Source organism: Tauraco erythrolophus, chromosome W (assembly GCF_009769465.1).
Source record: "Tauraco erythrolophus isolate bTauEry1 chromosome W, bTauEry1.pri, whole genome shotgun sequence".
In the NCBI taxonomy this organism is placed as follows: Eukaryota; Metazoa; Chordata; class Aves; order Musophagiformes; family Musophagidae; genus Tauraco; species Tauraco erythrolophus.
Window position 1 is genome coordinate 3,499,476 of NC_141497.1, and position 26,634 is coordinate 3,526,109.

A 26,634-nucleotide genomic window follows, 5' to 3' on the forward strand; every position below is an offset into this window, starting at 1 on the left:
TAAGCAAGCTGAAGTTTGCTCTTCTGAAATCTGTCATAGAATCGTTTGGGTTGGAACTAGATGATATTTAAGGTCCCTTCCAAGCTCCCTGCCGTGCGCAGGGACACCTTCCCCTAGATCAGGTTGCTCAAAGCCTCATCCAACCTGGCCTTGAACACTTCCAGGGATGGGGCAGCCACAACTTCTCTGGGCAACCTGTTCCATGTGGGGTCTCACGAGAGCAGAGGGGCAGAATCACCTCCCTCGACCTGCTGGCCACGCTTCTTTGGATGCAGCGAGGATACGGTTGGCTTTCTGGGCTGCAAGCGCACATTGCTGGCTCATGTTGAGCTTCTCATCCATCCAGATGTTGAAATGACGCAGTAGTACATAACTCACTTAATAATCATAGTATCCAGAAAGCTATAAATGCTGTGTGTGAAGATTCCAATTTCCTTAATGGCTTCTGTCTTCAGAAACTAGAACAACTCAATCAGTATCCTGATTTCAACAGCTATCTGATTTTTGTTCTTACGAAGTTGAAGTCGGAAGGTAAGCTCTTGAGAGATTGACTGGTTTATTCTATTTTTTCTTTTTTAATTTATTTTATTTAGTTTAAAAGAAATAGGAAGCTGATTTCTATAGTCAGTTTGCTGATTGGTTGATCTCCATAATCATGTGGAACTCTTCTTATCCTCTGAGGAGTCTTTGTGGAAAAAGATCTGATAATATGTTGGTGCTTGTAGTTTCAGACTTGGAATAGATTATATTCTAAATGTCCTATGTAATCTTCCCAGAAATGTGGGAGCATCATACTTCTATCAGACTATCATGAAATTGTGGAATAACTTTGCACTTCATGGTGATGAATCATGACTATATGCATTCTATAATGTACTGCTAAATCAAGTAGTAATTGTGATCTCCCTAGTAATCAACCTGTTAAATATTTTTGAAGATCAAGTACTAGAGTTGTCCAAAGATACGTCTGTCAGAATTTTGATTCACAAGTCTTAATTATGATAAAATGTAATTATTTACTGTTGGCTTATTTTTATGGATGTTAGTATAAACTGTTCATGGTATACTGTGTAGCCTTATCCAGTTGGTTAATTCAGGCAGTTCCTTAGTAATGATCAGGGTGTGTCAAACTCTTCTACAGCTACTGATTTGTGAGATCTTTGCCACTGAGACTGATTTCAAGATCCGTTTTGACACATCTTCTGTCATCTTTACATTTGTACTTAATGTTTGATTTTTTGGGGGTTTTGTTTTTTTTCCTTAGTGTCCTGCTACCAGTGCTTTTTTTGCCTTCTAGTGCTTTGCCTCTGAATTTTTGAATGCTTGCTTTTTTCACTTTGCATTAGGCTTTACTTACATGTGACCCTGTAACATTAAAAGCATCAGCAAGAACATTTATATTGTGTTTGAACTAGTGTTATGGTTGTGCTGTCAGCTTACTTGAGGAGGAGGAAAGTGCATTTTAATGTTTGAAGACTGGAGTATATCCCAATGTTGTTGTGTGTTCTATGTAGGAAATCTCCTCACAATCTTTAAGGCCTCAAATTTGAGAGGGAGAACTTTCAAGACCTGAATCGGCCAGGATATAAAATTTTTGAGCAAGGTACTAGTGTAGATATAAAGTATTCAATACTGACATGTTAATGAGTATGCTATCATACTTTAATTGTTCATGTGCTTTATACCATTAACAGAAAAATGGAGTAAGTCTGATAGTGGGATTTGGAGTTGGTACAAAGTATATGGCAAGAGGGTTGCTCCATGTCTCCCCTCCCATCCCCAATATACTTTCTAACACTGCCTTACTTGCCAATTTCCCTTTCTTCATTTTGTTCACCACTTGAGCTTGAGCTTGAGATTCTAGATACTGATGTGTGTTTAGTGATGGGTGGTGAGGCACTGGAACAGGTTGCCCAGAGAAGTTGTGGATGCCCCATCCCTGGAAGTGTTCAAGGCCAGGTTGGATGAGACTTTGGGCAACCTGATCTAATGGAGGGTGTCCCTGCCCATGGCAGGGGGGTTGGAACTAGATCATCTTTGAGGTCCCTTGCATCCCGGACCATTCTATGGTTCCATGATTCGATGATTAGTCCTACCCAAGCAATGTTAACAGGATATTTTGAACTTGACAAGTACTATGAAAAGCACCAACACCAGACTCAATTATGGCACCTTCTATAATCTGCAAGTTTCCTGAACTGGAAGTACAAAGTTAAAACCAGCTGCCCAGGACAAAAGATTGTGACTGAAAACGTCACTGATGCAGGACAAGAGTTTCTCTGAAGCAACAGCTGCTTCTCAGCAGCCTCACAGAAGGCCTACCTGATGTACCTATGAGAGATAGCGGTGCAATCTGATCCCAAGCACCTCTTAGAGTTTAATTTACTACTACCCCCCAGTTTTCTTGCCCCTTTCAACCTGCCAGATCTTAATTCTCCCCTTCCAAGATTCAATACTTTAAAGCAACCGTTTTGCAGCAGTCAGCATCTCCTACTCTTTGTTCCATTCCAGACTGATACGCGTACACCTTAAGAAGGGGAAAACACAACTATCGGATAACATAAGAAGGTCTGTAGAAAATAGATTCTGACACATAGAATCATAGAATGGTTTGGGTTGGAAGGGACCTTAAAGATCATCTAGTTCCAACCCCCCTGCCATGGGCATAGAAATCCTCCACTACACCAGGTTGCCCAAAGCCTCATCCAACCTGGCCTTGAACACTTCCAGGGATGGGGCAGCCACAACTTCTCTGGGCAACCTGTTCCAGTGCCTCACCACCATCAGTGTAAAAACTTTATTCATTAGATCTAATCAAAATCTATGTTCTTTCAGTTTAAAGCCATTGCCCCTTCTCCTGTCACTACACGCCCTTGTAAAAAGTCCCTCTCCAGCTTTCTTGTTAGGCCCCCTTTAGGTACCGGAAGGCTGCTAGAAGGTCTCCCCGGAGCCTTCTCTTCTCCAGGCTGAACAGCCCCAACTCTCTCAGCCTGTCTTCATAGCAGAGGTGTTCCAGCCCTCGGATCATGTTCGTGGCCTCCTCTGGACCTGCTCCAGCAGCTCCATGTCCTTCTTGTTTTGGGGACTCCAGAGCTGAACACAGTATTCCAGGTGGGGTCTCACAAGAGCAGAGTAGAGGGGCAGAATCACCTCCCTTGACCTGCTGGCCACGCTTCTTTGGATGCAGCCCAGGATACGATTGGCTTTCTGGGCTGCCAGCGCACATTGCTGGCTCATGTTGAGCTTCTCATCCACCAGCACTCCCAAGTCCTTTTCCTCAGGGCTGCTCTCAATCCATTCTCCGCCCAGCCTGTACTTGTGCTTGGGATTGCCCCAACCCACGTGCAGGACCTTGCACTTGGCCTTGTTGAACTTCATGAGGTTCGTACAGGCCCACCTCTCCAGCCTGTCAAGGTCCCTCTGGATGGCATCCCTTCCCTCCAGCATGTCCACAACACCACACAGCTTGGTGTCATCTGCAAACTTGCTGAGGGTGCACTCAATCCTACTGTCCATGTCTCCAACAAAGATGTTAAACATCACTGGCCCCAGTACTGATCTCTGAGGAAAACCACTCGTCACCAACCTCCACATGGACATTGAGCTGTTGACTGCAACTCTGAGTGCGACCATCCAGCCAATTCCTTATCTACCGAGTGGTCCATCCGTCGAATCCATGTCTCTCCAGTTTAGAGACAAGGATGTCGTGTGGGACAGTGTCAAATGCTTTGGACAAGTCCAGGTAGATGATGTTAGTTTCTCTTCCCCTATCCATCAATTCTGTAACCTCATCATGGAAGGCCACCAAATTAGTCAGGCAGGATTTGTCCTTAGTGAAGCCATGTTGGTGGTCACCAATCACCTCCTTGTTTTCTATGTGCCTTAGCATAGTTGCCAGGAGGATCTGCTCCATGATCTTGCTGGGCACAGAGGTTAGGCTGACTGGCCTGTAGTTCCCTGGGTCTTCTTTTTTCCCCTTTTTAAAGATGGGGGCTATGTTTCCCCGTTTCCAGTCGGTGGGAATTTCACCAGACTGCCACAACTTCTCAAATATGATGGGTAGTGGCTTAGCAACTTCATTCACCAGTTCCCTCAGGCCCCGTGGATGCACCTCATCAGGTCCCATGGACTTGTCCACCTTCAGGTTCTTTAGATGGTCTTGGACCTGATCTTCTCCTACAGTGGGCAGTTCTTCATTCTCACAGTCCCTGCCTTTGCCTTCTGCGACTTGGGCTGTGCAGCTGGAGCTCTTGCCAGTGAAGACTGAGGCAAAGAAGTCATTGAGTAACTCAGCCTTCTCCATATCCTGGGTATCCAGGTCTCCTGTTTCCTTCCAGAGAGGGCACGCATTTTCCCTAGTCCTCCTTTTATCACTGACATATCTATAGAAGCTTTTCTTGTTGCCCTTGATGTCCCTGGCCAGATTTAACTCTATCAGGGCTTTAGCTTTCCGAACCTGATCCCTGGTTGCTCGGACAATTTCTCGGTGTTCTTCCCAGGCTACCTGTTCTTGCTTCCACCCTCAATAGGCTTCCTTTTTGAGTTTATGAAGGAGAAGGAAGTTATCATCAATGCATTCCAGGAACCTCCTGGATTGCCTATGCCCTGCTGTATTGTCACATTTTGAGGTCAAACACCAGTCTATCAGTGTCTGAAGTCAGGCGAGACCCTTGGGTCCAACTCCCCCTGCCTTCCCTTGGCAGCCTGGTGAATCGGAGGGTGGTTCGCCCACTTATTAGGGACCGACACTAGTAGTGCTATGGACCAAATTCCTCATGATAATTCAAAAGTTTCTGGAAACACATATATATATATTTTATTCGTGACAGGATACAAATTTGAAGATAGCCGGTGATAGTGACTGCGAAAACAGATTTGATTAGAATAATATAAAACGATTACTGATCAGTGATAATACTAACTAGCTAGCAAGATGTTAGTAAGTAAATGTGCATAACACAGAGCTCTTACCCAATAGGTGTCCCTATGAGGGGGGAAAAGAGAGGTCCAGTCTGTCAACTGATCCCAGATGTTTCGATGGAGGGTTTCTCCCTAACATCCCCTTTCTCTTTCACCATTTTATACTATTTCTTTACTTTCAGGTGGAGCTTGAGTGACTTTAGTCATACATACCTTTATTAGGATGGGTGTAAATTTTTCTCACTTTGATTTAAAGGTATAGATTAGAAGAATTTCAGAGCGCATGCTCAGTGAGGGGTGGTTGCAGCCTGGAGGCGGGTAGCTTTTGAGGTGGAGGTGTGTTTTGGTATTATAATGACATTATAATGAGCAAAGTTCAACTAAAGGACAGGATTTTACCATTATTGCTGAGGCAGCAATTGCAATCCATCTTCCTTGATGGCAATTAGACGGTTATCTCCACCAGATGTTCTTTGCTCCTGATAACAGGGATGAGCCCTGGTACCTTCGTACCACTCTACTCCCCACTTCAAGGACATTGCTCATTCCATCCAACCAGCAGGCCGTATCTGTCCTGGGAGCAGCAACTGTGTCTCACTTCAAAGCTGCTCTAATATTGCAGCCTTTGAGCTGCACTTTGCAAAGCCGTATTTCTCTATTATTTTCCCCAATTTTGGTTATTTTCCCACATGTATTGTCCCTTCAACAGATCTCAGGGTGGTTCAAGTCCCCCATGAGGACCAGGGCTCGTGAACGTGAGACTGCTCCTATCTGTCTGTAGATATGTCTCATCCACTCAGTCTTCCTGGTCCAGTGGCCTGTAAGAGATCTCCACTGTAATGTCAGCTGATTTGCTTTGAATCGAACCAACAGCCGTCTTTTGTCCCTCATTAGTCCTGCCTAAGCAAGGTAGATAGACCTTTAGAACTGCTATTCAGTAGTTACAATATACTTGCATCCACTTTTGGACAAGTAGGGGAAAATATGTTGGACTCATAAAGTAGATAATACTTTCCCAGTTGTACTGAAAACAGTTCTTTCCTCTCCCCTCCTGAAGAGGGCTCTGTTGGCAGTCTATACTACAGTCTTGCCAAGGTCGTTGGCTAGGGGAAAGAGCTAGTGTGCTTTACACCACAGACCAAAGTATTACAGAATCACAGAATGTCAGGGATTGGAAGGGACCTCAAAGGATCATCTAGTCCAATCCCCCTGCCGGAGCAGGACCACCTAGATCAGATCACACAAGAACACGTCCAGGCGGGTTTTGAACATCTCCAGAGAAGGAGACTCCACAACCTCTCTGGGCAGCCTGTTCCAGTGTTCTGTTACCCTTACTGGGAAGAAGTTCTTCCTCATGTTTAAGCGGAACCTCCTATGTTCCAGCTTATATCCATTTCCCCTTGTCCTATCATTGGATGCCAGTGAGAAGAGCCTGGCTCCATCCTCATGACAGTCACCCTTTTCATATTTATAAACATTAATGAGGTCCCCCCTCAGTCTCTTCTTCTCCAAGCTAAAGAGACTCAGCTCCCTCAGCCTTTCCTCAGAAGGGAGATGCTCCACTCCCTTAATCATCTTTGTGGCCCTACGCTGGACTCTCTCCAGCAGTTCCTTGTCCTTCTTGAACTGAGGGGCCCAGAACTGGACACAATATTCCAGATGCGGCCTCACCAGTGCAGAGTAGAGGGGGAGGAGAACCTCTCTCGACCTACTAACCACACCCCTTCTAATACACCCCAGGATGCCATTGGCCTTCTTGGCCACAAGGGCACATTGCTGGCTCATGGTCATCCTGCTATCCACCAGGACCCCCAGGTCCCTTCCCCTACCTGTACTCCTGACCCTTCAACTAATCGCCCCAATGCCCTGAAGTCCCTTTTGATGGCTTTTGGACCTCTCTCTGCTACCTCATCACTTCTGACCTGCATGACCAGTAACGGATAATAATCAGAGGGCTGTACCAGACCAGGGAGTTTCCTAGTGACGTCCCTGACGCGGGCCCCAGGGAGGCAGCAGGCTTCCCTGTGGGTTGGGTCCAGTCAACATATTGGCCCCTCTGTTCCCTTCAGAAGGGAATCACCTATGACAATTACCCTTTTTTTTCTTTTTTTTACCAGAGGCAGTCAGAATGTGTGGGGCAGACTGACTCACCTTAGGTAACCCCGTGGATGGGCCCTCATCTATATTTTCCTCTTCATTTGCTGGACCCTCAGTTTCCAGAGCTCCATACCTGTTGTGTAAGGGCAGCTGGGTAGGTGAGGGAGGCCTGGAGGGAGCTCGCCTGCCACCCCAAGCAGGGACCTGCTTCCATTCCCCTTGGTCTCTTAGGGTCCCCTCCTTCAGCCTGGTGGGAAGAGGGTAGGAGATCTGCTTCTTGCGGAGCGTCCATCTGCTGCCTTTGCCTCAGGGATGATATGGTGTGGCTCCACCAGTCGATCTTCCTCTCACACTCCCTGATACTCCTTAGCCTTTCCACTTCATCTTTCAGCTCTGCCACTAGGCAGAGCAGATCATTCACCTGGTCACAGTGCACACAGCTGTCTCTGCTGCTTTCCAGTGACAGGCTCAGGCACTCTGTGCAGCCAGAGACCTGGACAGCCACGTGTTTGCATGGGACCTCTGTCTGAGTCACCACATTCTTCCTGGTGCTGGCTTTCAGCCAAGTGGCAACCATAGCTGTGTGTCCCTCAGGGAAAGACACGGCCACTGCTTGTGTCAGCCTCCCTGATCCAGGAAAGAGCTCTGCCCTTCCCGCACGCCCTGCCTGTGCCGACTGCTGCGGGCCAACATGCACGCTCTGAACCCTGCACGCGCTCCTGCAACGGCCTTAAAGGTGGGGGGTGCGGTCACAGGTGCTACATATCGGCCCTCGCTGAGTCAGAGCTGTCCTCTGAGTCACCAGCTGACACTGGAGCTCTGGGAGGGGGGCGCTGGGGCAACCTCACCGCTAGTGCTTGTCCCTTGGCTGATTTCGTCACTGTTTTCCTGTTGAGGAAAGGAAAGGTCCTTTGACGCGATCCGACTTCTCCGAACCCTTCACCTCAGTGTCTTTGCTGAAATAGTGGTTACACAGCCTTTTAAAGTGCCACCATCACTCTTGACTCCGCCCTCGCTGAGTCAGAGCTGTCATCTGAGTCACCAGCTGATGCTGGAGCTCTGGGAGGGAGACGCTAGTAGAGATACTTGTACTGTTGGAAGTTCATGCTTTTGTTATGGCCATACCATCCCAGCAGAAGGAGCCATGGAAATAAGCTTCCAACATCATTGACGGCTTATTCAATGGAACTTAAGGTGGTTTGATAGGTAGTGCATGAGAAACAGTTTGATAGCAGGTGTGATGAATCTGATTCAGTTTTTGCCACTGTTGAAACAGCTGCAGAGAAAACTGTGCTTAAAGAACCATTTAGGTGACAGCTCCTGAATGTGGAAATTCTGTAACTGTTGATTAAAATTATTTTACTGCAATGGAGGTTATACCAAGTAGCCTGCAGAGGCATAAGACTCAGGCCAAAGACAAACAACTTCATTTGCAAATAAAAGTTTGCTTGCAAATAACTTTGCAAAGCTTGCTGTCTCATTGAGGCATGCCTCTAAGATATCTTATGTGTAGCTCAAGGGATTTGCTTTATTTTAGCACCAGAGAGGTATTACTTTTCAGTTGCAAAAAGCGTAACTTTTTTTCCTCCAGCATTAGCTCTGTCAGGCTCCTGTGTCTGAATGCTTCTGACTTGCTGGATTTAGGTCTGTTGTACTCCTACACGTGTATCTGGTGTGTTTTTCTGTTTTTAAACTTCTGTCAGCCTTGTTAAGCTGCCACAACTTGTTAAACTTGGGTCTTCCTGGAAACAGGTATTGTACTGCCCACTGTAGGAGATCATCAGGTTTGAGACCATCTAAGGAACCTGAAGGTGCACAGGTCCATGGGACCTACCAGGGAACTACAGGCCAGTCAGTCTCACCTCTGTGCCCAGCAAGATCATGGAGCAGATCCTCCTGGCAACTATGCTAAGGCACATGGGGCAAAAAAGGAGGTGATTGGTGACAGCCACCATGGCTTCACTAAGGGCAAATTGTGCCTGACAAATTTGGTGGCCTTCTACAATGGGGTTACAGCGTTAGTGGATAAGGGAAGAGCAACTGACATCGTCTACCTGGACTTATCCAAAGCATTTGATACTGTCCTGCACAACATCCTTGTCTCTAAACTGGAGAGACATGGATTTGATGGATGGACCACTTGGTGGAGAAGGAATTGGCTGGATGGTTGCACTCAAAGAGTTGTGGTCAATAGTTCAATGTCCATGTGGAGGCCAGGGATGAGTGGTGTTCCTCAGGGGTCAGTACTGGGACCAGTGCTATTTAACATCTTTGTTGGTGACATGGACAGTGGGAGCGAGTGCACCCTCAGCAAGTTTGCTGACGACATCAACTTCTGTGGTGTTGTGGTGTCATAGTTTAGCCCAGCTGGCAGCTAAGCAACCACACCACTGCTCGCTCACTCCTCCCCCCTGGCAGGATGGGAGAAGATTGGAAGAAACAGAGTAAAACACACAGGTTGGGGTAAGGACAATTTAATAAAACAGCTTAAAAAAGAAACCTTGAAAACAAGCAAAACAACAATAAAACAGTGTAAAAAGAAACTGATAAAAGAGTAAAAAAACAACAATAATATTAATAAAAAGAGAACAGTACCAAAGGAGCGGTACAAATGCTCACCACCCTGACTGTGGAACCTGGAACCCCCCAAACCCTCCAAGGGTGGAACGATGCGAAAAAGTCCCTCCCTCAGCGAGCTCCCTCAATTTATAGTCCCAGGGCTTGATGCATACGGTATTGAATAGTCCTATGATTAATTCCAGTCAGTTGCCTGATCTTTACCCCTTTCCTGCTTTTCCTGTGGAAGGTTAACTATCCCAGCCAAACCCAGGACAGATGGACATGCTGGAGGGAAGGGATGCTATCCAGAGGGACCTGGAGAGGTGGGCCTGTGAGAGCCTCATGAAGTTCAACAAGGCCAAGTGCAAGGTCCTGCACATGGGTCGGGGCAATCCCAAGCACAAGTACAGGCTGAGCGGAGAATGGATTGAGAGCAGCCCTGAGGAAAAGGACTTGGGAGTGCTGGTGGATGAGAAGCTCAACATGAGCCAGCAATGTGCGCTGGCAGCCCAGAAAGCCAACCGTGTCCTGGGCTGCATCCAAAGAAGTGTGGCCAGCAGGTCGAGGGAGGTGATTCTGCCCCTCTACTCTGCTCTTGTGAGACCCCACCTGGAATGCTGCATTCTGCTCTGGGGTCCCAACACAAGAAGGACATGGAGCTGCTGGAGCAGGTCCAGAGGAGGTCATGGAGATGATCCATGGGCTGGAACGCCTCTGCTGTGAAGACAGGCTGAGAGAGTTGGGGCTATTCAGCCTGGAGAAGAGAAGGCTCTGGGGTGATCTTATAGCAGCTTTCCAGTACCTAAAGGGGGCCTACAGGAAAGCTGGAGAGGGACTTTTTACAAGGACGTCTAGTGATAGGGCAAGGGGCAATGGCTTTAAACTGAAAGAGGGGAGGTCTAGATTAGATCTAAGGAAGAAATTCTTCTCTCTGAGGGTGGTGAGGCACTGGAACAGGTTGCCCAGAGAAGTTGCGGCTGCCCCATCCCTGGAAGTGTTCAAGGCCAGGTTGGATGAGGCTTTGGGCAACCTGATGTAATGGAGGGTGTCCCTGCCCATGGCAGGGGGTTTGGAACTAGATGATCTTTGAGGTCCCTTTTTGAGTAACCCAAACCATTCTATCATTCTAAATTGTTTTTATCTCAACGGACAAGTTTTCTCACTTTTACCCTTTCGATTCTCTTTCTCATCCCACTGAGTGGGAGTGTGCGAGCAGCTGTGTGGTGCTTAGCTGCCTACTGAGATTCAACAACATCATCTTAATACAGAAAACATTCAAACACATGTCTAAAATACTAATTAAAATTATCTTAGTGTTGCTGATTAGAATTGCTGTAAATTTAAATTTTCTTATATTATAAAGTAATCCTTTCCATGTAGAACATCCAGATCTCTCTCTCAGCATGTTTCAGAAGTAATACCAAGTTACTCATGCACTTGGTTGAAGAACTAAACATGAGCTTGCTCCAGTATAACTGAAAGCTGTTCTTTTTCCACTGTTCTTCTTGTCCTAATAGTTTAGAGGAATTTGCTGTCAAAAAGAGCTCAGTGAAGACAACTCAAACTGTTGTCTAAACTTAAATTATTACTCTGTTCAGGTCAGTTCTGGTGGCTTTTTTCTTATGGTTCATGCTATATAGTACTTATCTGTTACCATTGTTTAAAGCCTTTTTTCTTTTTTTCTCTAGTTATTAATTTAATAGAACAGCTGGTATCTAAAGGAAGTACAGTATTTTGTAGAAAAATTGATCATTGTCTTTTTGTGGGAGTAGGGTATGGCGGACTTACTGCACGGTCTCTACCTCATTTCTAGGTCTTACTATGGTGAAAGCTGGGTTGTCGTCTGTTTCATATAGTAATAGTGCTACAGCAAGCCTGTCAGTATAATCAGAATGTGTGAATGTCTTTGGTTTACTAATATCTCTTTCATGAGTCTCCTATATCCCATGAGTTCAGATCTCTTCCTTGTTTATATCTATACCAAACGTTCTTAAAATGTAAAATTTGCAATACTGATATTCTAATTTTGAATAAATAGAAATAGTGAACTCTGAAACTAAAAATCTTTGCTATGTGAATTGATGGGTGTGTTTAGAAGGAGAGATAAGGAAAAAAAGATTAATATCTCTCACTATAAGCTTTGATCTTGTGGCATTGTTCTGGAAATCTGCTTTTTCGTATGAGCTCATAGAAGTTTCAATGTAATTTTCTGTTGTAGATGAACCGACACGTTCCTTGAGTGGTCTCATATTGAAGAATAATGTAAAAGCACATTTTCACAGCTTTCCAAATGGAGTAACTGACTTCATTAAAAGCGAATGTCTAAACAACATTGGTGATTCCTCCCCCTTAATTAGAGCTACTGTAGGTAAGTTTACTCTTATTGCTGTATTCTGCACACTAAAAATGTTGCTGATATAAGTGAGAGCTGCACTCATGAGAGTTATTGAACTCCTAAAACCATTTGCTTCTGATAATTGTCAGAAATACACCATGTTTTGATGCTGATGTTCATCTTCAGTGTGAATATATGAAAGTCACACTTATTTTTGCTTCTTATTCTCTTAAAATTGATTTAGCAGTTCAGTTCATATCTCTTGAAACGTGACTGACTAGAAGTTTATTTGAATCTACTGAAATTCAGCTTGCTGTCAATTTTTATACCTAAAAACAGGAACAAGGTAAAGGTCTGACTTCACAACTACTTCAGCATTCCACTTTGTCTTGGTTTAGGCCGGCTGGCAACTAAAGCCACACAACTGCTTGCTCACCCTCCCCCACTCCCTGGGGAAGGGTGTCATGGTTTTAGGCTGATCTGGCAACTAAACTCCACGCAGCCGGTTTCTCACTCCAGTAAAGTGGAGAGGAGAAAAATATCATAAAAGGACTGAAGGTCAAGACAAGAACAGAGGGAGCACCCTCCAACCATGGTCCCGGGCAAAACAGACACGGCTTTCTGAAAGCAAAACAATTTATTAAGTTACTTAAAAGAATAAAGACAAGCAAAACCAGTTACTTAAAAGGATAAAAAGAAAACAAGGCCAGATCTTAAAAACAACACCTCTCCACCCCCCTTTCCTTTTCTTCCCAGCTCTACCTCCTCCCCCCAGCAGAGCAGGGGGACAGGGAATGGGGGAGTGCAGGTCAGTTCATTCCATGTTGTTACTGCCGCTTCTCTTAAAGGAGAAGGAGTCCTTACACCATTTTCCCTTGCTCCAGTGGATCCCCTACTCACGGGGAAAAATCCACAAACTTCTCCAGCGTGAGTCCTACCCGCAGGATGCAATCCTTCCCCAACAGATTGCTCCGGTGTGGGCTTTATCACAGTCTCGGATTCTTAGGGAGTTGTTGCCACTCGCTCTGGCGTGGGTCCTCATACAGACTTTAAATGTGTAAACGCGCCTCGACCTGTGCCCATTATTCACAATAGTCTCAGGCTCAGGCATCTCCTTTAACAAAACACCTCCCCATCGACGGGGGTTGTCCCACGGACTTTAGATGCATACCGTACTCAGGCTCTGGCATCTCTTCTCCTGTGAGTGGGTCTCTGCTCCCCCGAGGACCGCCTTTAGCTGCGAGGGGGAGCACTCGCCGTCTCACCACTGGTTGCCAAGGGGAACTCAGCTGCGGCACACGTTGTCCCGTTCCATCTTCACTGACCTGGATGATCTGTGTGGCCGTTTCTCTCAGATCTCAGTCCTCTCTGGGTGAACTCGGCCCGGTGGGCACCCCGGGAGTGGGGCTCTCCCTGAGTTCCCCAAGCGGCTCTGCCATGGCCATCCTCAGCGGGTGGTGCCGGGCGCGGGGGCAGCGCCCCCCTCCCTTCTCCTTGCTCCTGGGCAAAGGCACACCTTTCCGGTTCCTTTGTCCCGACGTAAATAGGACAGTAAATAGGGCAATTTGCAGAGGCACCGATTGGCTCAAGCCCCGAGGGGGATAGGAGTCCTGTTCTGATGGGCAGCTTCTGCCACCAGAACCTCCCCCCCACATCAAACCATGACAAAGGGGAAGAGAATTAAAGGGGAAAAGGGAAGGAGACCCATGAGTTGAGATAAGAACAATTTAATACTACTGCTACTAATATATGAATATATACATATGTATAACGATAATAACATATACAAACAAGTGATGTACAGTGTAATTGCTCACCACCCAGTGGCCAAGACCTGTCCCGTCCTGGACTAATGATCCCAAAATGGATAAGTCCTGACACCGCAATCCCGAACGAGTGAGAGGCCCGAAAATAGAGTGTGAGAGAGAGAGCACTCTGAGTGTCCAAAAGTGAGAGTCCCGGAAGAGCAAAGGCCCTTCTTTCCAGCTGTCCCTCACTTTTATATTGGGCATGACGCTGCATGATATGAAATACTAATTGGCCAATTTGGCCCTCAATTCTAAGTCTAAGCACAAATCGTAAGGAGAGTTGTGGACCCTCTGTCCCAGCCATGCCCCCCCCCATCCTGTTGTGCTCCTGCACACTGGCAAGAACCCGGCAGCTGAAAAGTCCTTGAGGCCTCAGTGCCAACTATAAACATCAGTGTGCTGTCAGTGTTCTTCTCAGAGCAAGTCTCAGACTAAAACCAAAACACAGAGCTCTTCTAGCTGCTAAAAAGAACTAACTTTGTCCCAGCTGAAACCAGGACACACTTGCATTAGTGAAACACTTCTGTTAGCTGATTTCCTCACTGCCCCCTCATATGCACACTCCTTCAGGGAATCATTATACCATGTGTGACACGCATTAACATAATGAGTTTCTGTTCTTTAAATACCTTCTGTCAGAAAACAGTAGATAAAGTGTGGTGATCAGAACATCAGCTAGAAGTGTTTTTGTTGCATGGATTTCTGATTTCCTAAATACTGTGTTTTAGTACACTTCTTCCATAACATGTGTTTGCATTATTTTTACTTATTTCTAGGTAATGTTGCTTTTCTGTCTGCTCCTTGAGAATATGATTTCTTCCAATTACTACAATTATAGTAATTTTCCTCATCTACTCCAAAAACTAGAAAAAACTAAAATAAACATGTATTGAAGTACAGTAGAAAAAAACAGAGGCAGGTGCAAGTTCAGAAAGGAATTCAACTTATGTCAGATGATTTCTGTTATAAAATAATCTACCAGTTATTGTTCCTTTAGAATTCTTTGCTTTTTCTGTAGGATTCCTTCTTCAGACATCTGAGTTAAGGACTTTGGACTAGAGAAAAATGTCCATCTCTTTACTTTTTCCTGCTGTTTCATCCCTTGTGAAGCTGCTTTACTGTGAATTTTGTTAATGCCCCATTTTCTTAATGACAGTAGAACAAGTCTTTGAGTGTCAGGTACTTTTGTGATTTCAGGTTGTAGAAGAGTTGTGCTTGTTTGTTCATAGGAATTGTCAGTGGAGTACAATGGAGCTGACTAAAGAATATAAGAATATATTACAGCTCTGTTTGGATTACTGTTTTAGGGTAGTTTGGTGGTAGTGGCTGGGGGAGGGGATGGGGTGTGGGCTGTTGTTTGTTTGGTTTTGAGCAATTTATTCTTTGATTTTTTCCTAGTAGGAAACATTTGTGGATTAGTAGCTCAATTACTGTTGAGCTTTAAGTGATTCTTGCAGGGATTATTCAAGCATATGTGAACTCTGAAGATGGTACCAACTGATGAACTGTATGCTTACATAATAAGAGTTGTTATTTGTAGTGTGTTTTGCACCCTCCTGTATGAAGTAGTTAAATGTTGGATCCTTGTAGGCTTCTGTCTTAATAGTGAGATTGGTCCAGTACTCTGATCTCTTGATACTAGCTAGGTGTAAATTTGTTACTACCTGCCTAGGCTGCCTTGTTAGCCTATGAGTTGGCATGTGCTATTCATAGCTGCTCTTTGAGATGTGTACGTGTTTTTGCTGTTCAAGTGCTATCAATTTAATGAGCCAACTGCAAATAAGATCTCTGGAATTTTGAGAGAAAGATGAGCAAGTACATCAAAATAGCATCAGGGAAGAAGTAATGCAGCCTTTGTGATCTCTGGCATCTGGTGCTAACCAGACAAAAGCTGATACCTTTTAACCAAGATGGAGGCAAGCTGATTAATTGTGTTCTCAGAAGTCGCCTCACTGAAGACAATGAAGATGGCAATAGAATCTATTTTGGAACTGTGATTTGAGACCGAATGGTGACTACGCATTGTTGTATCCTTACTTAGCTTTTCCCTGTTTTAACCCCCAAATGAGTAACAGTGTGGAACTTCACTGTGCTCTGTGGTACAGATTTTAAAAATCCTTGTGCCAACATTGAAATATGGATTTGAGTTCAAAAAAGACAACTGCATGTGTTGAAGACCCACAAACTTACCAGGAAATAAATGCATCTATTTAGGAAGTGTCTGTAACTGTTCTTAAAACTTTCTGGGGATTCTAGTCTAGGCAGGACCTTAGTGTAGCTCCCTGCTTAAAAGCAAGCAGGGGAAATACTTTGAGTGTTTAGGAGTAGTGGTGGAACTGGAGAGCTTCATTGCAGAAGGAAAGTGAAAGTTAATGATTGCCCTATGAGGGGGGGAATTTTGTCACGAAGTTAAGCTTTTTATAATTGAGGAGTTCAGAAATCAACTTTAGGAGCTACAGAGGCAAAACACCACCCCAAAACCCCCAACCTTTCCCCTGTCTTGTTATTGATATGAAAGTACTGAAGCATAGTTGTTTTTTCTTTATGTTCAAATTTTTTGTTATAGAGTTGATGCTATAAACTAGGGTTGCATGTAATTGGAATAATGACATAAAAGATGTTGTGACAATTACATTTCTGTTTTTAACAATTTCTGACATCCCCCGAGTCTATTCTCTCGTGTTTATTGCTGTTAGCTCAACTGCTGTACTTATTAGATTTCACATTTGTCAAGTGAAATATCAACAGATTCTGTAATACTGATTTGTACGTCAGTTCATTACAAATCAAAGACCACCTTTATAAAGATTTTTTCAGTTTCCAATTTCTAACCTTGCAGCTTAGTATGTTGGTCAGAAGGAAAGGCCTTGTTTAACTGTCAACTCTAGCCCAAGCCTGTCAAAAAGTTGCAAGCTACTAAATTGATTATTTCTTTACTTTGATTATTCTTCTGATGTCCTTGTTTCTCTGTCTATGTTGCAGAGAAAGCCACAAAGGCAAATCTCTGGTGCCTTTTGTTCCCTGCTGGCTAACTAAAGCAGCAGGCAGGTGGGAAATATTTCACATTTGAAAGGAGAATGAAGCTCATTAGAAGCTCATGTAGACTTCTTTTAACATGAACATAAGTGCCTAAAACTTTTATTTTATATGGCTATTTCCTCATTGTTCTTAAAACCTTTTGCAAAGCTTCAAATGCTATACCTATTGCCTCTTTAAGTTCTTGATAGTCTGATATTTATTTATTTATTTTTGTCCCCACCAAAGTGTCTCCTCATCATTAAAAAAAAAACAAACAAAAAAACCCCACCACCTAGCACAACATTAAATGGCTTCTCTGCAGACCTTTGCAGAAAGCTCATAATGACATGTATGGTCTGAACTGCATGTGTGTCTGTTGCAAGGGGACAATGACTTCAAGTTGCTTCTTGCCTACACACCCGGAAGTGTTTCCTCCTAGGTTGTCCTGTTGTTGTCTAGGATAAGCCTTTTTGAAGAACGCTTAAGTAGTTTTTAAATAGTCTTTCCTTTAGCTATGAAAGCTTGCACATACTACAAGTACAGACAGACTTGTTATCTGAAAACTTCTAGGATCTTGAAAAGATTTTAAACCAACTCTTTTCCAAAACTACCAACTCTTTAAGACTTATGACTTCTCTCACATGTTGGTCCAGAGGAGTTCCCAGAATTTCATTCTTAATTTTGTTTCTCAACTTGTGTTAATTCTACAAACCTGTGCCAGATCTAAGTCAGGGAGACAATTTTGCAATTTAAGTACTTTGTCTAGGAGGCAAGAACATCCATTTATTTTGTTCTGTTTATGAAGTTCAGTTTAATTTTTTTAAAAAACCAGAAAGATTCAGCAACAATAAAATATGTATTTTCTATTAATGCATCTGATATTCTTTGCAGGACCATAATATTCAGGAGAAATAGGCTTTATACTCCATAGATCTCCATAGGCTTTTGGGAGTTTTTTCTATTTTTTCTATTCAGTTGCAATTATGAAGACAACTGAATATAAACTACTTTTGGAGCCGCAAAATTGTTTTACCTCTGTCTTAATTTTTGCCCTTTGTCTTCTTGGATTGTCTAGCCTTATTGCATCAAAGGAAACACAATGCAAAATATCTTTGTGTCTTGCCCAGAATGTCCTTCGCTCTGTAATTTTTTAGCATTTTATTCCAAAGAAAAAGGATATATGGTGAATTAGCTCAATTAAAAAGCTTAGGAAAGCTTTTTTTCATCACTTGTCACTTGGGAGATTGCTAGTTCAGGCAGAATGGACTCATAATTGGTCCTGGTTTATAAGCAGCCTTCCCCATTCCTGTCACCTAATTGTTTTTTCCTGGGATTTCTCTGTGTGCTGGAAATGGAATTGGTGACTCTTTGGGCTGTCCTATCTGTTTGCTGGATCTGAATCAGCCAACTGCTACAGCTGACCTGCCATAGTGTGTAAGCTCTTAGTAGGTATCTCAGTCTCAGAATGTGTCCTTAATGTTTTGTGTAAACATAGTAAAGTTGTGAATACATAATTTACTATTGGGTTATAAGTTTATTAAATGACAGTTTCCCATGTGCATGCTTTTATATCATAATAAAGAGGTGACTTGAGGTGGATACTCTATGTTTACTGGAGGTCAAGATTTGTACAGTTTTTAGTAAACTTATGTCGTGGTTTTTTTGGACTGAGGGTCGAGACAAGAACCGAGAGGGAGCACCCACCAACCATGGTCTCGGGCAAAACATGACTCAGGCTTTCTTAATAAAACAAAACAATTTATTAACAGTTACTTAACAAAAGACAAAAGGGGACGAAACCGGTTACTTGAGAGGAGAAAAGAGAAAACAAGGCCCGATCTTAAAACAACACCTCCCCACCCCCTATTTTCCTTTCGTTCCTGGCTCTGCCTTCCCCCCAGCGGCGCAGGGAGACAGGGAATGGGGGAGTACAGGTCAGTTCATCCATGTTGTTCACTGCCGCTCCTTTCTTAAAGGAGGAGGAGTCTTTACACCATTTTTCCCTTGCTTCGGTGGATCCCCTACTCACAAAGAAAAAGTTCCCAAACTTTTCCAAAGTAAGTCCTGCCCGCAGGATTGCAATCCTTCCCCATGGATCGCACCAGTTCGGGCTTTACCAGTCTCGGCCTCTTAGGGAGCTGCTGCCACTCGCGTCGGCGTGGGTCGTCCCACGGTCTCCAGATGCCTCCACGACCTCGTCGTGCATTCCATGCCCCATTATCAACAGTACCTGGTCGCGCATCCCCTGCTCCACGACCTCTCCTGGGCTCAGGCATCTCCTTCCCGACATGGGTTTCTCCACGGGCCACGAGTGGGTCGCTGCTCCGCCGAGTACACCCTGGCTGCAGGGGGGCCGCCTGCCATCTCACACCGATTTGCAAGGGAAGCCTCAGCTCCAGTACACCTCCTCCTGCTCCATCTTGGCTGACCCGGTCGTTGTGGTTGTTTTCTCTTAGATCTTAATGCTCTCTGGGGGAGCTCGGCCCGGCGGGCACCCCGGGAGCGGGGTGCTTCCCGAGCCCCCCATGCGGCTCCCCCGGCGCCATCTTGAGCACATGGCGCCGGCCCGGGCCCGGGCAGCCGCCCGGCCGGGAGCCGGGAGCGAGGGCAGCGCCCTCCTGCCCTCTCCTCGCTCCTGAGCAAAGAGCCCTTTCCCGCCCCTTTGTCCCAACTTAAATAGGGCCATTCGCAGAGGCGCCAATTTGGCTCAACCTCCCCCGGGGGGGATGGGACTCAGATCTGGTGGCACAGGGAGCAAATCCCCTCCCCTGCCACCAGAACACCCCCCCCACACATCAAACTATCACAACTTAGAGCAGAACCTGCCCTGCAGTGTTTGGGCATGATTATTTCCTTAACTGGAATGACTTTGTGCTTGACTTCTCACATCTGAGCCCTTCATGGTAGCAGGAAGGAACAACCTGCCTTTGCATTTCAAAGCCCTTCAAATACCATTTGTAATTAAACGTACTTCCTCTTTTTATGCTTGCCAGCTCTTAATAAAACAAGAAATTTCTTAACTCTTTAGATCTTTGAGAGGAGTAAAATGAGAAAAATTGATGTGAAACCTGTGAAGATATATGAGATCTTGTTTCCTTTATTCCTTTGATTCACTTAGGCATTCTGATAACAACCATTGCTTCAAAAGGGGAGTTACAGAATTGGCCTGAACTCTTACCAAAGCTTTGCAGCCTGTTGGATTCTGAAGATTACAATACCTGTGAGGTAAGGAGACTGATTTTGAAATGGATTGTCATCTAAATTTGATTATTTTTTTTTTGTCTCTTTTCATAGATGCTATATATATGTATAGTATTTTGTGTGTGCGTGTATATATGCATGTATATAATCTCTTCAGAGAACAGTGGCTCAAATTTGATACTCCTTATTCTACCTGCGTTCTGTGTTCTTAGTGTTCATTCAAATGAATTTGTTTTCTTTGCATAAAAGCAGAATAAGACTGTAGATGAGTAGTCATAGCATTTCAGCTGAGAAGTGTCCTAAAGTTACCACTTTGATAATGTCTAAAAGATTGGGCATCACAAGTTGACCCTGAATTTTCTCTTATGTAAAGTAGTGTTGTTCATTATTCTTATAACTTAATCTGGGAATGTGATCTGTCACTGCTATATCAGGCTAGTGTGAAATTAACTTTTTTGTTCTGTGTTTATGAAGGAAAATAAATACTTGATGCTGTCTCCATAAGTGTGTGAAGCATTTTGTATAAAATAATCTTTAGAGATATTACAGTGGTCCAAGATGTCATGCTGTTATGTAGTGTTTTAGTGCTGCTTTCTTGAGAAAAAGAAAAAAAAAAAAAACAAACTTGAAAATGAAACTCAAATTGACCATCATGTCCAGAGTTCTGTTTTGCCCTATAACAAACCATTAAAGGAAATAAAATAGTATATGAAATTAAATTGGATGCTTCTGCAACTTATCATTTATTTTTCAAATAAGATCTTGCTTTTAAGCATTTTAAAAAATATGATTGAATAAATGAGCATTGAATGCTAAAAATTAAAATTATCACCTCTATTATAGACTCATCCAGCTTGAGAGCTTACAGATGACTGTATAAAGTGCTTAAATAAAAAGCCTTTAAGGATGTTTTAATTTAACTCCATATTTAGTTAGCTACATTTACTTTGTTAATTAGCTACATTTACTGTGGTGTTGTGTTAAAGTTACCTGTTCTGTACAAAACCTGAAATGTTGCTTTCTTCAAAATGTAAAAGAACATTTTTTTAAATTATTATTATTGTTATTTTTTTTTTTAAAACAGGGTGCATTTGGTGCTCTTCAGAAGATATGTGAAGATTCTGCTGAAATTTTAGATAGCGATGTATTGGACCGACCACTCAATATCATGATACCTAAATTCTTGCAGTTCTTCAAGCACAACAGTCCAAAAATAAGGTAGGTTTAGGCGTTGTACTAAAGTTACCTGTTAAAAATTTATTTACATGAGCATCGAGGTTGATATTTTGTAGATCAGTTTAAAACATGCTTATTTTTTTTAAATGATCCTGCATGTGCAAACGCGAGAAGGCACAGAGACTTCATGCATCAGTAATTTCCACACTTATCTGCTTATTTTTAATAGATTAGCCGCACCTCTTTATACATCTTCCAAACTTAGAATCTGTCTGAAAATCGAACTGTTTAAGATTTTGCATATTATTATGAAAATTTCAGTGTTGCGGTTAGAATTTCATATTATGATTAGAAAGAACTATCTTGCATTCATTTTGTAATGACTACAGCAATGGGAGAGTAAAAAATTGTTTGCTGATAATAGTTTTTGAGTTCTTTCAGAAAAACATTTTTCTGCTTTTTTTAACTGCACCAAAACTTAGAAAGCTTGTTATCTTTCAGCTGGATCAAATTAAATGAGTTCAACATCTTTTTACTTTAATACAGTATTAATCTCTCCAAAGTAACAGAAGTATAGGATAGAAGATCCAGAATTAACTTGTTATTGCTAATATTTATCAACAAGAACAGTAGCTTTTACCCTGAAACAAGCTAGCAATGTGCCCTTGCCACAAAGAAGATGAATGGTATCCTGGGCTGGAGTGTTGCCAGCACAGGAGGTGATTCTTCCCCTTACCCTCAAGGTGAGGCCACACCTGGAATACTGTGTTCAGTTCTGGGCTCCCCAGTACAAGAGAGACACGGAGCTACTAGAGAGAGTCCAGTGCAGGGCCATGAAGATGATAGAGAGTCTGGAGCCTCTCTCCTATGAGGAAAGGCTGAGAGAGCTGGGACTGTTCAGCCTGGAGAAGAGAAGGCTCAGGGGATCTCATCAATGTATATAAATACCTGAAGGGAAGGTGCAAAGATGGAGCCAGGCTCTTCTCTGCAGTGCCCAGAGGCAGGACCAGAGGCAGTGGGCACAAACTGAACCACAGGAGGTTCTGCCTGAACATCAAGAAACACTTTTTCTTACTGTGAGGACAATCAAATGCTGGCACAGGTTGTCCAGAGAGGTGATGGAGTCCCCATCCTTGGAGATATTTAAAAGCAATTGGGATGTGGTCCTGTGCAACTGTCTCTAGGTGGCCCTACTTGAGCAGGGGGGGTTGGACAAGACGACCTCTGGAGGTCCCTTCCAACCTCAATGGTTCTGTGTTATTCTGTGAAGTGTGTTTTTTGAACTGCTATTTGAAAATTATATCAAAAGATTCTACAACTTAGAGGCGGAAATTATTGCCAACACTAGCACATGGTGAAGACTAAAAGGAAGAGTATAACTAGGAATATATCATGATAGGATTTAAATAAGATTTAGCAACTCACTGAAAATAGATGTGCACTAAGAAAAATATATAACAAAGCATGAACTCGCACTTGTGGAAAGATAAGCTTAGTATTTCATTTGAGTTGGGAAAGATGGAGAAAAACCTTTTTTCCTTATTACATTAAACAATGTCTTTCACTTTTTGTATGCTGTGATATTTATAGAATCATAGAATGGGTTTGGGTTGGAAGGGACCTCAAAGATCATCTAGTTCCAACCCCCCTGCCATGGGCAGGGACACCCTCCACTACACCAGGTTGCTCAAAGCCTCATCCAACCTGGCCTTGAACACCTCCAGGGATGGAGCATCTACAGCTTCTCTGGGCAACCTGTTCCAGTGCCTCACCACCCTCAGAGGGAAGAATTTCTTCCTTATATCCAATCTAAATCTCCCCTCTTTCAGTTTAAAGCCATTGCCCCTTGTCCTGTCACTACACGCCCTTGTAAAAAGTCCCTCTTCAGCTTTCTTGTTAGGCCCCCTTTAAGTACTGGAAGGCTGCAATAAGATCACCCCGGAGCCTTCTCTTGTCCAGGCTGAACAGCCCCAACTCTTTCAGCCTGTCTTCATAGCAGAGGTGCTCCAGCCCACGAATCATCTTCGTGGTCCTCCTCTGGACCTGCTCCAGCAGCTCCATGTCCTTCTTGTGCTGGGGACTCCAGAGCTGAACATAGTATTCCAGGTGGGGTCTCATGAGAGCTGAGTAGAGGGGCAGAATCACCTCCCTCGACCTGCTGGCCACACTTCTTCTGATGCAGCCCAGGATACGGTTGGCTTTCTGGGCTGCCAGCGCACATTGCCGGCTCATGTTGAGCTTCTCATCCACCAGCACTCCCAAGTCCTTTTCCTCAGGGCTGCTCTCAATCCATTCTCCACCCAGCCTGTACTTATACTGAAAAAGAACATCTTTACATACTGTTCAGAACAAATGTGCCAGGTATAGTCATCCTGCTCTGGTTTTTATTTACTGAATACTTTATTTTAAATTATTTATTAGGTATGTCAGAATATAAGGCAATATTTAAAAATACGGTTTAGTAATTTTTCTTGGTAGCAATACAGATGTGCAGATCAGTTCCCTGTTGCCTCTAGAAGATGCTTGGACAATATGATTTGCTTACTAATGTTTTTGATGTCTATGTACAGTTTAGAAAATGTTTAAGTCATGAAAAATGTTTATTTTAACTGTTCCATTTGTAGGTCTCATGCTGTTGCATGCGTCAATCAATTTATCATCAACAGAACTCAAGCTCTTATGTTGCACATAGATTCTTTTATTGAGGTGAGCGTGCATTCTTGGTTGGAGGAGTTAAGTCAAATTGCGTATCTGATTTATCAAGAGCTTTGAATAGTGTTTTACAACTACCACTATCTCCAAACTCCACGTTGCTGACTTCCCAAGTTCATTCTGTATGCTTATGCTCGCATTAGTCTAAGCACTCTCTCAGCCCAAGAAATAGTATTTTGAAAGACGATTCCTTTACATAAATAGAGGAAACTCTTGTTGCATAAAGGTACTGGCAGCAGTCTGTCACTTACCTGTGGAGAGTTCAGTATGGGGATCATCATGTCACTGAGTCTTGACAATGGGTCTCTCTGAATGCTACTACTGAATGTGGATTAGAAGGGTGATATTTTGTGTTATCTAGAGTATATTATTTACTGCTGTTATGTACTGAAGGAGTTTTCTAGCTTCAGAACTTCATTAATGTTTAGGGAAAAAAATAATTCAGGAAATAATGTTCTTGTGTCTAATGTACACATGACCAAAACATTGGGTAGCAATACACATTGAGAGTCTGAAGAGCTCATTTGCTAAACCGTATGTCTTCAAGAAATAATATGGTATTCTGAGGTGTGGGATGGGAGGGTACAGAAGTACATATTTGCATACTTTAGTTTGCTAGTAATGTCAATTTAAATACAAGTTGAACTGGATGAATTAAGGCTTTTCAACTGGTACTACATTCCAACAGAATCTTTTTGCACTGGCTGGTGATGAGGAGCCTGAAGTACGCAAAAATGTTTGCCGTGCTCTGGTAATGTTGCTGGAAGTTCGAATGGATCGCCTGCTTCCTCATATGATTAGTATAGTTGAGGTGAGTCTCATTTCCCAGATTGCATCCTGAAACATGTTTGGGGTTGCAGAAATAATAACAAAAGCATTCATCAGAACAGATATGTTACTCTTGCACTTGTCTGTTCTTCATTTTCTTTCAAGATTGAGGTTGCAAAAGTTTCTTTTTAGCTAATTGTCAACTTGATGTTTTATTTGACAGATAATGAATATGGCAGTTGTTCATTCTTCATTAAGTTAATTGATCCTAAAATGGCCAGGATCAGCTATACAATGGAGCAGCCAGGCCTGATAAGTGAGAAGATCATGTTAAAAATCTTAGTTCTAGGACTGATACTGCTACAGTTTACCCGTTGAAGCTGTCACCTTTTTTGGATCTTTTGACCACAACAAGGATAAGGAACGTTATTTTATATAGTTGAGATGCTCTTTGAGCTACTAACAAAACTGTCTACCATTGCATTCAGTTGTAGAGATTAGTGACATTTGATAGTTCCTTTATCATTCTAGATTAGTGCAGACTTGCCTATCAGAGGACCAATCAGCTGGTTTTTCTCTGCTCAGCTGTTTGAGTTGTAATTTCCATGTTTCTGGGAAATGCTGACAGTTTCTAGGTAGCTTTTACATACACTACTTGCTAGACTGGAAATATAGCTAAGATCAGTATATTTCTTATGCAGATTTCATGTGAACAAGTGGGTCATAACCCAGTGTCAAATTCTATAAGGACTAGGTCTAGAGAACACAAAGAGGGTTTTAAGTTTTTTGTTTGTTGTTTTTGTTTTTTTTTTTTCCTCCTGGACAAAGGCATTAGAGAGGCATAAAATAGAGATGACCCATGACAGCCTTGACCTGCTGTCTAGTCTTCCTATGTGTTGCCTGGAATTCCATGACACCAACCCTGGCAGACATGTTCTCATGTAACACAGGGCACGTAGGGATTGTTGGTACTTGAGGTGTTTTTTTCTTCTGTTTGATTGGATTTGGGTTTTTTTTTTTGAGAGAGAATAAAGCTTTGGAGATTATATTGTCAACAAGTGATAACTTCTCTGGCTCTTCATCCTCCTAAGATCAGTAAGGAACTTCTGGACTTTGCAGGTAGAAATGGTGTCACCAACCAGAAGATCCAAGATTGTATTCTCATTGTATCCAGCATTTTGTTGTTGGGAAAACTATTATTAGGTGGCTTCTCTACAAAAGACATTAGTAGTGAATTTTTGTTCTCTAACAAAGTTTAGATTTTTTTTTTTTTTCTCCCCAGTTTTGGAACTACTGTTACTGATTTTTCCTAGTCCTGTATATATATTGGTATGTGCAAATGTAATATCCCAGAATTGACTATTGTTCAACATTCAAATGAGTCTGGGTTTGCCCCTTTGAAGCTTGAATCCTCTGAGCTGAATGCTGCTGATGGTGGCTGCTCTAACTGAAGGAAGTCTTAAAAAGAGAGAAACTTGTATTCACATGATGTTTTTTTTAATGCTTACGGAGAATCACTTTTAAAGTAGTTAAGAATATTAATGATCCAGTAGTGATTCTAAGACAGATGATCTTCACTAGTATCATGCTTTTGAAGCAGACAGGTTTAGTATTAACTTTCTTGCCAAGTTCCTGGACCATACAGGAATGGTTGAGTTTGGATTTCAGTGGTTTTTTTGAGCATGTACTTCCAGGTGAGCAGAAGCAGATGTGTGTATTTCTTGTGGTGGTTTATTTTTTTTCTCCTTCCTTTGTCTGAGAACATGACAATAGGATATGTCAGGAGTACACTGACCTAACGAATTTCAGTTATTAGATGGCACTTGTATGTTCATAGAGCATATGTAGCCAAACACATGGCTCCTAAAATCTTTCTCAATAGAAGATCTGACTTTTTATTATACAATGCATAATGAGATTATTTGTAATGAATGAATAATGTATTGATGTTATGAAGTTATAACACACAAACTCAGATTGTTGCTGAAGTCATAAGATTGTGTGCATCCTGTTGCTTTCTTCAGATAAAGACATCTGTTA

The 26,634-nt window shown here is 43.0% G+C and overlaps 1 protein-coding gene across 3 annotated transcripts in view; it reads left to right on the plus strand.

The window, feature by feature from the left end:
• The window catches only part of LOC147526178 (transportin-1-like), a 68,816-nt gene that overhangs the window by 7,765 nt on the left and 34,417 nt on the right, over window positions 1–26,634 (plus strand). For 2 of the 3 annotated variants that reach the window (XM_086630147.1, XM_086630146.1), the window contains exons 3-8: window positions 456–531; window positions 11,795–11,944; window positions 19,856–19,962; window positions 21,023–21,156; window positions 23,739–23,820; window positions 24,515–24,637. In XM_086630147.1, coding sequence (XP_086486273.1) covers window positions 456–531; window positions 11,795–11,944; window positions 19,856–19,962; window positions 21,023–21,156; window positions 23,739–23,820; window positions 24,515–24,637 — 672 coding nt within the window. The remainder of the gene's footprint in view (window positions 1–455; window positions 532–11,794; window positions 11,945–19,855; window positions 19,963–21,022; window positions 21,157–23,738; window positions 23,821–24,514; window positions 24,638–26,634) is intronic. The other variant, XM_086630149.1, reaches the window with a different exon arrangement.